Source organism: Carcharhinus amblyrhynchos, unplaced genomic scaffold (assembly GCF_965287045.1).
Source record: "Carcharhinus amblyrhynchos unplaced genomic scaffold, sCarAmb.v2.hapA chromosome_338, whole genome shotgun sequence".
Lineage (NCBI taxonomy): Eukaryota > Metazoa > Chordata > Chondrichthyes > Carcharhiniformes > Carcharhinidae > Carcharhinus > Carcharhinus amblyrhynchos.
Window position 1 is genome coordinate 167,607 of NW_027650078.1, and position 13,575 is coordinate 181,181.

Below are 13,575 nucleotides of genomic sequence, written 5' to 3' on the forward strand. Positions count from 1 at the left end.
GGGATTAAGGGTTATGGGGAGAGGGCGGGAAAGTGGAACTGAGCCACGACAGATCAGCCATGATCTTATTGAATGGCGGGGCAGGCTCGAAGGGCTGGATGGCCCACTCCTGCTCCTATTCCTTATGTTCTTATGTTCTCACAGCGCCAGGGACCCGGGTTCGATTCCGGCCTCGGGTGACCGTCTGGATGGGGTCTGTACATTTTCCCTGGTTCTGCATGGGTTTCCTCCGGGTGCTCCGGTTCCTTCCCACACTGCAAAGGTGTACGGGTTAGGTGGACTGACCATGATAAACTGCCCCTTAGCTTCAGGGGGACTAGCGGGGTAAGTGTGTGGGGTTATGGGGATAGGGTGGGATGGTTGTTGGATCAGGCTCGATGGGCTGAATGGACTCTTTCTGCACTGTAGCCATGTTTCTATTCCATTTGACGAGAATGTTGAGTTTGGATTGGCAAAATGACATTTTTGCTCCGATTTCCAACAGAATATTCCGTAAACTCACCTTCTTGAGAATGATGTCGATATAGCCAGCTATTAGCTGAGAGATTTGCTCCCCCTCTGTGGTCTGAACAGAATAGTAACTCTCCTGATATTCTCCAAAGTCCTGCAGGTGAAGAGAGAACATCCAGTGCTGGAAAGTACTTCAAAGAGTGTCTACAACTCAAACTGGATGCTTCCCCTGTGCCCACACGCTCCCTGAGTGAAAGGGCAATGAGGTAACCCATTCCCCACATCACCTTCACACCAAGGAGACCACCAACTGATCCCTCCCCTCCATCCCCAAATATTGTTTGCGTTAATTCAGGGGATGAAAGCTTCACCTCACCAGCTCTGGGCACGAGTTGGCACAAACCACCCATGGTCCTCTTAACCAAATCCCAAAAGCCGGATTCCGTCAGTGTGTGCTCCCACCACGCCCAGACATGGCGTTGGGCACAGAATCAGGATCAACCCTGCTCTCCAAACCCGGACAAACCCCCAAACTACAGCTCCAACATCACACCAGGTCATGGGCTGGGTGGATGTCCCTAAGTAACGGGGAGTCTAACAAAAGCGCGTAAAGCATTCTGTTTGGCTTTTGCAAATTGGTGTCCATGTGGATAAGGGCAACGTTAATATACTGTGATAGTGGAAATAATCAAGGCGGAGGCAATGGCCTGGTGGTATTATTGTTACTATTAATCCAGAAACTCAGCTAATGTTCTGGGAACTTGGGTTCAAATCCCGCCATGGTGAAATTTGAACTCAATAAAAAATATCTGGAATTAAGAATCCACTGATGACCACGAAACCATCGCCAATTGTTGGAAAAATACATCTGGGTCACTAATGTCCTTTAGGGAGGGAAATCTGCCATCCTTACCCGGTCTGGCCTACTCCAGAGCCACAGCAATGTGGTTGGCCATCAACTGCCTCTGGGCAACTCGGGGTGGGCAATAAATGCGATGCCCGTGTCCCACGAACGAATAAAAAAAGGGTCAAGGTGAGGACACAATTATTGGATCTTGGCAGTCGGTCAAACTCTCCTGGATTCCCCCTGACGCTGGCTGTGGCCATTCTCAAAGCCAGGATTTGATAGCCCCTCCTGCGCAGTGGGATATCCCCTGGCTGTACAGGAAACCCTGACCCAGGAGTTTCTCAACTTCCAACCTCCTTATCCAAACAAATCAAGCGAAGGCTTACAAGCGGCAACATCGAACCGCAGAAATATAGACTGTTTCCAACCCTTTCCGATCTCCTACCAGAGTGAAGCTCTTTGGAGACGCTGCCCAGCGTTTCACGGTGGTGAGAGGCCACTCCTGCATCACCTCTTTGGTCTTTTCATCCACTCGCATAACCGAGTCCTTGGTAATTCCCAGAAGCCGGGGAACCAATTTGTTCTTCCCCTTCATTTTCTCCTGAGGAAGGAAACGCCATTTATCAGGAACGGTTCATGGAGAAAATCCCCAGCACCAAAGTGCTTCTGAAACCAATCTATCTCCAATCGGTTTCCTTCCACTGCAGAGTTTGGTCTTTGATATTTAATGGTCTAAATAGAACAAAGAACAACACAGCACGGGAAACAGGCCCTTCGGCCCAACGAGCCCGCGCCGCCGTCCCACTGTCTGTGTCCTATTCATGATTTTAGTCTACGCCTAATGTGCCAGGATCAGGGAGGTCCAATTTAGGGACAATTTAGTACCCAATCAATCAGCCTAAAAGCACATCTTTGGGGATGTGGGAGGAAACCGGAGCACCCGGAGGAAACCCACGCAACCACGGGGAGAACGTGCAAACTCCCACAGACACAGGCCCAAATCCATGTGTCCGCACAGTAACAGAGATAGTCTCTGAGCTGTCATGTTGCCCTCGAGATGGTCCAGTTTAAGCACACTAACGACATGAAGCAATAGGCAACTCCCGAAGCAACGTCCAAGAGCAGCCCACTACAACCTGCCGCATGCATGCCCCTTGCTGGACTTAAATGCCTGTGGAGACAAAAAATTCATTATTAAACAGACAAAGACTGTAACATCCCTGAGGCAAAACGTATTCCCAAGCCTACAATGTTTAGTAAGGCCTACTATATCCCCCTATATGTAGCCCGCTCATGTGGCTGTCTAAGTGACTCTTAAACAACCCTAGCGTGCCTGCTTCCACCACCTTACTCGGCAGTGCATTCCACACCCCCACTACCCTTTGCGTGAAAAACTGCCCTCTAATATTTGTCTTATACCTAGCCCCCCTCACCCTAAGCCCGTGACCCCTCGTTCTATCCATTTCTAATAACGGAAAAAGCTTACCACCATTTACTCTATTTATCCCCTTCATAATCTTATAAACCTCTATTAGATCCCCCCTCAGCCGACGTCTCTCAAGGGAAAACAGCCCAAATCTTCCAAATCTCTGATCAGAACCTCTGCTCAGCCAATACAGACCCATTTACCTTCCTCCCATATTCCTGGCCAATTCTCCGATGGAGGATCCTTGGGAAACCTTGGAGGGAGCATAGAGACCAAAAGCCGTCCAGCCCTTCAAGCTTGTTCTGGCTTCATTTTGATAGCGCCTAATCGTCAAATTCAATATCCTCATCCCTGATGCCGGACAGAACTCGAGCGGAAACCAGATCCATTATATTCCGTTCGCTCACAAACTGGAAAACGCTCGGTGCATTAAACAGCTTGACAGAGCGGCAGTGATCTGGGTGGGTGAGGTGAGAGGGTATGGGGGGGCTAATGGGTAAGGCGTTGGGGTCAGATCAGCTCAACTGATGGGGGAGATGGGGCTTAGGAATCAGATTGAGGGGGAAGCTTGGGAGAGAGCCAGGAACGGGTCGGTTAGTGGGGTCTGGTTAGGGCAGGTCAGGGTGAGGGTGGAGGAGACCTGAACTCAGGAGGTGGAATTGGGTGGAGGGGCTTAGTCAGGTTGGGTCGGCTCGGGGGTATGGGGAGTTGGGGGGTAGTCTGGTCAGGTCGGGGGTATGGGGGGTTGGGGGGGGTCAGGGGTGGTTGTTAGGGGGTCAAGAGAGACTCAGGATGGTCTGTATACTGTTGTAATTGAGCCAAATGCCAGTTCCCAGTCACTCACACCCCGAATTGGTGCACCAGAGGAAAAGGTCACTCCTGCAGTCTGCAGTCTTCACCTGGAGAGTGACCATCGGGTAGAGTAACAGGCTTAAAAACCTCTGCAGACTGCCCCCCACTGGGAGAAGCCTCGCTCACTCAATAAGGCAGCTCATCCCCTGTGGCCTTGTGGTCCCTGACAGGAGTTAGGCTGGGAATTTCCCGCGTAAGATTCCAGTAAATCAGGACTAACTCTAACTCAGAGTTGGACCCTTCCTCGCAGGGCCCAGGGAGCAGGGGAACTGTCCATCGGCCGTTCACACTCCTCGGGCAATTCTCACAGAGGGAAGGGTATATCTCGGTGGGGGGGGGGGGGTGGAATGGGGGGGGTTACGTTCAGTCTCAGGCTCTCCGGAAACTGGAAGGTCGTTGTGCTGACGAGACATAGTGACTCAAAAAAATAGCAGCAGAAGTGTCACCGGCAAATGTGACTTTAACAAATGTGTATCAGACCCAGCTCAGGAGACAGAGGGACACTCGGCACACAGTCCATGACAGTGCGATCAGACACTGCCAGTGGATAATGACAGTGAGATCAGACACTGCCAGTGGGTAACGACAGTGCGATCAGACGCTGCCAGTTGGTAATGACAGCGCGATCAGACGCTGCCAGTGGGTAACGACAGTGCGATCAGACACTGCCAGTGGGTAACGACAGTGCGATCAGACACTGCCAGTGGGTAACGACAGTGCGATCAGACACTGCCAGTGGGTAACGACAGTGCGATCAGACACTGCCAGTGGGTAACGACAGTGCGATCAGACACTGCCAGTGGGTAACGACAGTGCGATCAGACACTGCCAGTGGGTAACGACAGTGCGATCAGACACTGCCAGTGGGTAATGACAGTGCGATCAGACACTGCCAGTGGGTAACGACAGTGCAATCAGACATGGCCAGTGGGTAACGACAGTGCGATCAGACATGGCCAGTGGGTAACGACAGTGCGATCAGACACTGCCAGTGGGTAATGACAGTGCGATCAGACACTGCCAGTGGGTAACGACAGTGCAATCAGACATGGCCAGTGGGTAACGACAGTGCAATCAGACATGGCCAGTGGGTAACGACAGTGCAATCAGACACTGCCAGTGGGTAACGACAGTGCGATCAGACACTGCCAGTGGGTAACGACAGTGCAATCAGACACGGCCAGTGGGTAACGACAGTGCAATCAGACATGGCCAGTGGGTAACGACAGTGCGATCAGACATGGCCAGTGGGTAACGACAGTGCGATCAGACACTGCCAGTGGGTAACGACAGTGCGATCAGACATGGCCAGTGGGTAACGACAGTGCGATCAGACACTGCCAGTGGGTAATGACAGTGCGATCAGACACTGCCAGTGGGTAACGACAGTGCGATCAGACATGGCCAGTGGGTAACGACAGTGCGATCAGACACTGCCAGTGGGTAATGACAGTGCGATCAGACACTGCCAGTGGGTAACGACAGTGCGATCAGACGCTGCCAGTGGGTGACGACACTGCAATCAGACACTACCAGTTGGTAACGACAGTGCGATCAGACACTGCCAGTTGGTAATGACAGTGCGATCAGACACTGCCAGTGGGTAACGACAGTGCGATCAGACATGGCCAGTGGGTAACGACAGTGCGATCAGACACTGTCAGTGGGTAACGACAGTGCGATCAGACGCTGCCAGTGGGTAACGACAGTGCGATCAGACATGGCCAGTGGGTAACGACAGTGCGATCAGACACTGCCAGTGGGTAACGACAGTGCGATCAGACACTGCCAGTGGGTAACGACAGTGCAATCAGACATGGCCAGTGGGTAACGACAGTGCGATCAGACATGGCCAGTGGGTAACGACAGTGCGATCAGACACTGCCAGTGGGTAATGACAGTGCGATCAGACACTGCCAGTGGGTAACGACAGTGCAATCAGACATGGCCAGTGGGTAACGACAGTGCAATCAGACATGGCCAGTGGGTAACGACAGTGCAATCAGACACTGCCAGTGGGTAACGACAGTGCGATCAGACACTGCCAGTGGGTAACGACAGTGCAATCAGACACGGCCAGTGGGTAACGACAGTGCAATCAGACATGGCCAGTGGGTAACGACAGTGCGATCAGACATGGCCAGTGGGTAACGACAGTGCGATCAGACACTGCCAGTGGGTAACGACAGTGCGATCAGACATGGCCAGTGGGTAACGACAGTGCGATCAGACACTGCCAGTGGGTAATGACAGTGCGATCAGACACTGCCAGTGGGTAACGACAGTGCGATCAGACATGGCCAGTGGGTAACGACAGTGCGATCAGACACTGCCAGTGGGTAATGACAGTGCGATCAGACACTGCCAGTGGGTAACGACAGTGCGATCAGACGCTGCCAGTGGGTGACGACACTGCAATCAGACACTACCAGTTGGTAACGACAGTGCGATCAGACACTGCCAGTTGGTAATGACAGTGCGATCAGACACTGCCAGTGGGTAACGACAGTGCGATCAGACACTGCCAGTGGGTAACGACAGTGCGATCAGACATGGCCAGTGGGTAACGACAGTGCGATCAGACACTGTCAGTGGGTAACGACAGTGCGATCAGACGCTGCCAGTGGGTAACGACAGTGCGATCAGACATGGCCAGTGGGTAACGACAGTGCGATCAGACACTGCCAGTGGGTAACGACAGTGCGATCAGACATGGCCAGTGGGTAACGACAGTGCGATCAGACACGGCCAGTGGGTAACGACAGTGCGATCAGACACTGCCAGTGGGTAACGACAGTGCGATCAGACACTGCCAGTGGGTAATGACAGTGCGATCAGACACTGCCAGTGGGTAACGACAGTGCGATCAGACACTGCCAGTGGGTAACGACAGTGCGATCAGACATGGCCAGTGGGTAACGACAGTGCAATCAGACATGGCCAGTGGGTAACGACAGTGCGATCAGACATGGCCAGTGGGTAACGACAGTGCGATCAGACATGGCCAGTGGGTAACGACAGTGCGATCAGACACTGCCAGTTGGTAACGACAGTGCGATCAGACACTGCCAGTGGGTAACGACAGTGCGATCAGACACTGCCAGTGGGTAACGACAGTGCGATCAGACACTGCCAGTGGGTAACAACAGTGCGATCAGACACTGCCAGTGGGTAACAACCGTGCGATCAGATACTGCCAGTGGGTAACGACAGTGCGATCAGACACTGCCAGTGGGTAACGACAGGGCGATCAGATACTGCCAGTGGGTAACGAAAGTGCGATCAGACACTGCCAGTGGGTAACGACAGTGCGATCAGGCACTGCCAGTGGGTAACGACAGGGCGATCAGGCACTGCCAGTGGGTAACGACAGTGCAATCAGGCACTGCCAGTGGGTAACGACAGTGCGATCAGGCACTGCCAGTGGGTAACAGCAGTGCGATCAGGCACTGCCAGTGGGTAACAACCGTGTGATCAGATACTGCCAGTGGGTAACGACAGTGCGATCAGATACTGCCAGTGGGTAACGACAGTGCGATCAGGCACTGCCAGTGGGTAACGACAGTGCGATCAGGCACTGCCAGTGGGTAACGACAGTGCGATCAGGCACTGCCAGTGGGTAACAACCGTGCGATCAGATACTGCCAGTGGATAATGACACTGCAATCAGACACTGCCAGTGGATACGGACAATGTGATCAGACTTCTCTGTCAGTTCTGAGTGACCAAGTTGAGACACAGAAAGATGCAGGTTAGGGGGATTGGCCTCGGTAAATGTGTGGCGTCATGGGGAGAAGAGAGGACAACCTGGGTAAGATGCTCTTTTGGAGAGTCAGCATAGACTCGATGGGCGGATGGCCTCTTCCTGCACTGTGGGGATTCTATGGAGGTTTGTGAGGATGAGTGATGGGGGGAAAGGCGAAATGGGATTGTAAGCAGAGAGATTGGCTGAGCACAGATTGAAGGAAGTCCATCGCCCAGCACGGACATCCCTGACCATCAAATAAAAGCTTCAAATCAACGCCATTAAATAAGGCAGCTCAGTACAAGGCAAGGTCATGAATTAAACTGTTGTTTATTATTGCTGACACACACTTGTTTTTGAACTGATAATGGTTACAACTCAGAACTGGGCCCCGTTTAATATTTTCACCAAGTTGTTCAAACCAAACCTCAGTGTCTGCAATCAGTTAAACAATGAGATTGTTTCTGAATTTGTATCCTATCACTGGTTATCCTCGGGAGATTCACAGCGACTCTCCCTGTTCCAGCTCCCAACAAATCAATCACTCTACCCAACAAATTAATTAAAAAGCATCAAGGCCAGGAACGATCGGATCAAGTGTTGCTCAGTAAAGCTCCACTCACACAAATACAACCCACATCAATAATCCAACCCCCACCAATAATACAACCCACACCAATAATACAACCCCCACCAATAATACAACCCACACCAATAATACAACCCCCACCAATAATACAACCCACACCAATAATACAACCCCCACCAATAATACAACCCCCGCCAATAATACAACCCCCGCCAATAATACAACCCCCGCCAATAATACAACCCACACCAATAATACAACCCCCACCAATAATACAACCCACACCAATAATACAACCCCCACCAATAATACAACCCACACCAATAATACAACCCCCACCAATAATACAACCCCCGCCAATAATACAACCCCCGCCAATAATACAACCCACATCAATAATACAACCCCCCACCAATAATACAACCCACACCAATAATACAACCGCCACCAATAATACAACCCCCACCAATAATACAACCCCCACCAATAATACAACACACATCAATAATATAACCCCCACCAATAATACAACCCCCACCCATAATACAACGCCCACCAATAATACAACCCCCACCAATAATACATCCCCCCCACCAATAATACAACCCCCACCAATAATACAACACACACCAATAATACAACCCACACCAATAATACAACCCACACCCATAATACAACCCACACCAATAATACAACCCCCACCAATAATACAACCCCCACCAATAATACAACCCTCCACCAATAATACAACCCCCCACCAATAATACAACCCACACCCATAATACAACCCCCACCAATAATACAACCCACACCAATAATCCAACCCCCACCAATAATACAACCCACACCAATAATACAACCCACACCAATAATCCAACCCCCACCAATAATACAACCCCCACCAATAATACAACCCCCACCACTAATACAACCCCCCACCAATAATACAATCCCCACCAATAATACAACCCCCCACCAATAATACAACCCCCACCACTAATACAACCCCCCACCAATAATACAACCCCCACCAATAATACAACCCCCACCACTAATACAAGCCCCTACCAATAATACAACCCCCACCAATAATACAACCCCCCACCAATAATACAACCCCCACCACTAATACAACCCCCCACCAATAATACAACCCCCACCAATAATACAACCCCCCGCCAATAATACAACCCCCACCAATAATACAACCCCCACCACTAATACAACCCCCGCCAATAATACAACCCCCACCAATAATACAACCCCCACCAATAATACAACCCCCACCAATAATACAACCCACACCAATAATACAACCCACACCAATAATACAACCCACACCAATAATACAACCCCCACCAATAATACAACCCCCACCAATAATACAACCCCCACCAATTCACTGTCTGAGGGTAGGTAAAGTTCGGGACAGTGTGCAAACTGGGATAAAAGGAGAAATTCTTACCTTCACCAGAAAGAACGACACCCCATAGGTTCGGAGGGAGCGAGCCAACTTAACATACTTAACTTTCGCTTCAATCTCAGTCATTTCCCCACAATTCTTGTGTTCCTAATGTAAGAAATCACAGGAGAGAAAAGTTATTTCCTCGTTTGAAGTGTTTTTTTTGTTCAATATCCATCTTCCTGTGGCTGTTTCTGGTCACTTTCCATCTCTCTACTTCTCCCCGTTTGATTCACAGAATTCCTGCAATGCAGAAGGAGGCCATTCAGCCCATCACTGTCAACAATCCCACCCAGATCCTATCCCTGTATTTAACCCCGGTATTTACCCTGCTAATCACTAAGGGTCAATTTAGCATGGCCAATCAACCTAACTTGTGGAGTGTGGGAGGAAACCGGAGCCCCCAGATGTAACCCACGCAGACATGGGGAGAATGTTCAAACTCCACACAGACAGTGACCCGAGCTGGGAATTGAACCCAGGTCCCTGGCACTGTGAAGCAGCAGTGCTAACCTCTGTGCCACCTTACTATTCTAAGAAACTGAGTTTGATATAGGGGGATATTACAATAAGTGAGAATCAAAGTGGGAGGTTCAAAAAGGAGGCCCTTACAGGGCAGAGAGGCAGTGAGGCAGAAGGTTTTGGGGGTTGGGTGGCTCCATAGTTTATAGAGTCTTGGCTGCTGAAGGAAGGGCTACCAATGGCCTGGCAGACAGGACACGTAACCCTGGGAATGTACAAGAGTTCAGAGATTCAGAGGAGTACACAGGTTTCTGTGGGTTATACAATCGAGGGAGGTTAGAGAGGAGGGAAACATGACTTTACTCACAGTATATGGGCTGGACCAGCATTTATTGCCCATCCCTAATTGCCCTTAAGAAGGTGGTTGTGAGCTGCCTTCTTGAATTGCTCCAGTCTCTGAGGTGTAGGCACACTCACAGCTGGAGAGGGGCACTCCCAGGCAGTGGTGTTTCCAGACGTCTGCTGCCCTACTTGCTGGGAGAGGTCACGGGTTTGGAAGGTGCTGTTGAAGGCAAGTTTATGCAGTGCATCTTGTCGATGGTTCACATGGCTGCCACTGTGTTGTAAAGGAGGGGGTGAATGTTTGTGGGTGCGGTGCCAATCAGGTGGGGCTGGTTTGTCCTGGATGGTGTCAAACTCCTCGAGTGTTGTTGGAGCTGCACCCATCCAGGCAAGTGTTCCATCACACTCCTGAGATGTGCCTTGTAGATGGCGGACAGGCTCTGGGGAGTCAGGAGGTGAGCCTTCACTCCAGAGGGATCCATCCCAGTGAGACCTTTTCCATGATATTGTGACTGGGAAGCTTGTGAGCCCCTGAATAAATATTTCTCATATAATTTTGTTTCTTTGTATACAGCTGGGGTGGACAGAATTGGGGGTTTCACAAGAGTGAGACAAATCAAAAGGTCTGAGACCTTTGATCTCTCAGCCGTATCCTTGACATCTCTCAGTGGGACTAGGTCACTGTCTCCGAGATCCTGGAGTGTGCTCACTCCTGGCGGAAAACACTCACTGCTCAACCAGTGATGGATCGCAGTTGTTTATCACAGGATCTTCTGTACAGTGAACTGACCAGTGGGTCCCGTCCTCCTCAACGTCCGTTACAAGAGAGATGTGAAGCTGGTGGACGTTGACCCTGGGAGCAGTTCACTGACCTGTGTTTGGAGCTGTACTAGAGGCAGCCAGCACCTGGATGAGAAGAGGGCCCCGGGGAAAAGGGTGGGATCAGAACAGGCACTATTTAACACAGAGTGGACAATCCTGTCATCTAATGAGAGGGAAAACATCCACAATCCACAACTGTGACTGTGGTATCACTGAGTTAGGAGGCATACACTTGGAATGTTTCATTCTGTAAATAAATTTAGAGTGAGTAAAGACTGTCTCCTGGTCTAACCTTCACCAACTGATATTCCAGATATTAACCTCAAGTATTTTTTAAACTCTGTTTTATCCTGAATATACCTGGAAAATCTTCTTCTCTGCGTTCCTCTGTTTAATGTACTCCTTTGGCAAAAACTCCTTCAGACTGGAACACAGGGAGAAAGAGAGGGAGTGTTAATGGCACCAATCCCAGTCACACACCGCACCCACCCCCAGCTCACAGCCCCATCCCCCCCCGCCCCGCACCGATCAAGGGTCCCCACTCCATTCCACTTCCCCATACCTACAGTCAGTCGCCCCCCCAACCCCCAGAGCCACAAACTCCCCACACCCACAGCCACGCACCCCCCCCACACCTACACCCCCCATACCCACAGTCACATTCCCCCAACCCCCAGAGCCACGTACCTCCCCATACCCATAGTCACATTCCGCCCCACCCACAGTCACGCTCCCCCCCACCCATAGTCACATTCCGCCCCACCAACAGTCACGCTCCCCCCCCACCCACAGTCACGCTCCCCCCCCACCCACAGTCACGCTCCCCCCCCACCCACAGTCACGCTCCCCCCCCACCCACAGTCACGCTCCCCCCCACCCACAGTCACGCTCCCCCCCACCCACAGTCACGCTCCCCCCCCACCCACAGTCACGCTCCCCCCCCACCCACAGTCACGCTCCCCCCCCACCCACAGTCACGCACCCCCCCCACCCACAGTCACGCTCCCCCCCCACCCACAGTCACGCTCCCCCCCCACCCACAGTCACGCACCCCCCCCACCCACAGTCACGCTCCCCCCCCACCCACAGTCACGCTCCCCCCCACCCACAGTCACGCACCCCCCCACCCACAGTCACGCTCCCCCCCCACCCACAGTCACGCACCCCCCGCACCCACAGTCACACTCCCCCCCCACCCACAGTCACGCTCCCCCCCCACCCACAGTCACGCACCCCCCCCACCCACAGTCACGCACCCCCCGCACCCACAGTCACGCTCCCCCCACCCACAGTCACGCTCCCCCCCCCACAGTCACGCACCCCCCGCACCCACAGTCACGCACCCCCCGCACCCACAGTCACACTCCCCCCCCACCCACAGACACACTCCCCCCCACCCACAGTCACACTCCCCCCCACCCACAGTCACACTCCCCCCCCCCCACAGTCACACTCCCCCCCCACCCACAGACACACTCCCCCCCACCCACAGTCACACTCCCCCCCCACCCACAGACACACTCCCCCCCACCCACAGTCACGCTCCCCCCCACCCACAGTCACGCACCCCCCCACCCACAGTCACACTCCCCCCCACCCAACATGTTGAACACAATGGGGTAATGTGGGAACTCACTCGAGAAATCCAGGTTTGTGTTTGTGTTCCACGTGGGGTCCAAACTGGATCTGAGCCTGAATACCCCCGAATTCACAGGCCTTGTCAAAGGAAACCGGGTGTGACCCATTGAGAATATCATCCCGAGCCTTTAAACAACAAAATACCGTGAGACCCAAAACGGTGCGAGACCCAAACTCTCCTACTTAAAGAATAAAGATACAATCACAGAGAGATGGAGACATAGAGACTCTGACATACACAAACTCACACATACACGCATGCACACACACGCACGCACACACATGTACATGCATGCACACACAAGCGTACACATATGCACACTCGTGTACTCATGTACATACACGCACACACACGCATGCACAAATACACAACAAAGTCAGCTGTCCCAAGATGTAAAAGGAGAAGGAGCCATTTCCAACTGATGTAACAGACCCAACTCCACCAGGCCACATCCCATCCCAACCGTACAGCCTCCGGATTCACATGGAGTATTTCAATTCACCCCATGTGCCTTCTCTGGGACACGGGGATCCACTCCTTGCTGACTGCAGTTATTGCAGACACACAGAATTGGAGGCCAGTGCTGACATCCTGTGTATAACCCGCGAGGTCCGACGATCATAGACAATCTTTGGGGTCTTGACCAAGGATTGAGTGGGTCACCTCCCCCACTGGTCCCGGCTCCCCCACTCACCCCGGCTCCCCCACTGGTCCCGGCTCCCCCACTCACCCCCCCCGCTCCCCCACTCACCCCCCGCTCCCCCACTCGCCCCCCCGGCTCCCCCACTCGCCCCCGCTCCCCCACTCACCCCTGGCTCCCCAACTCGTCCCAGCTCCCCCACTCACCCCCGCTCCCCCCCGCTCCCTCACTCGCCCCCCCGGCTCCCCCACTCGCCCCAGCTCCCTCACTCGCCCCCCGCTCCCCCCACTCACCCCCCC

At 52.6% G+C, this 13,575-nt stretch overlaps 1 protein-coding gene across 1 annotated transcript in view; it reads right to left on the reverse strand.

Annotated features, from left to right (window-relative positions):
* Positions 1-12,761, reverse strand: part of LOC145339197 (talin-2) — a gene marked incomplete at both ends in the record, with an annotated part of 176,335 nt that extends 163,574 nt beyond the window's left edge. The window contains 5 exons of the mRNA XM_080183582.1: positions 503-604; positions 1,743-1,898; positions 9,375-9,479; positions 11,358-11,421; positions 12,634-12,761. Coding sequence (XP_080039708.1) covers positions 503-604; positions 1,743-1,898; positions 9,375-9,479; positions 11,358-11,421; positions 12,634-12,761 — 555 coding nt within the window. The remainder of the gene's footprint in view (positions 1-502; positions 605-1,742; positions 1,899-9,374; positions 9,480-11,357; positions 11,422-12,633) is intronic.
* Positions 12,762-13,575: the final 814 nt, after the last annotated feature.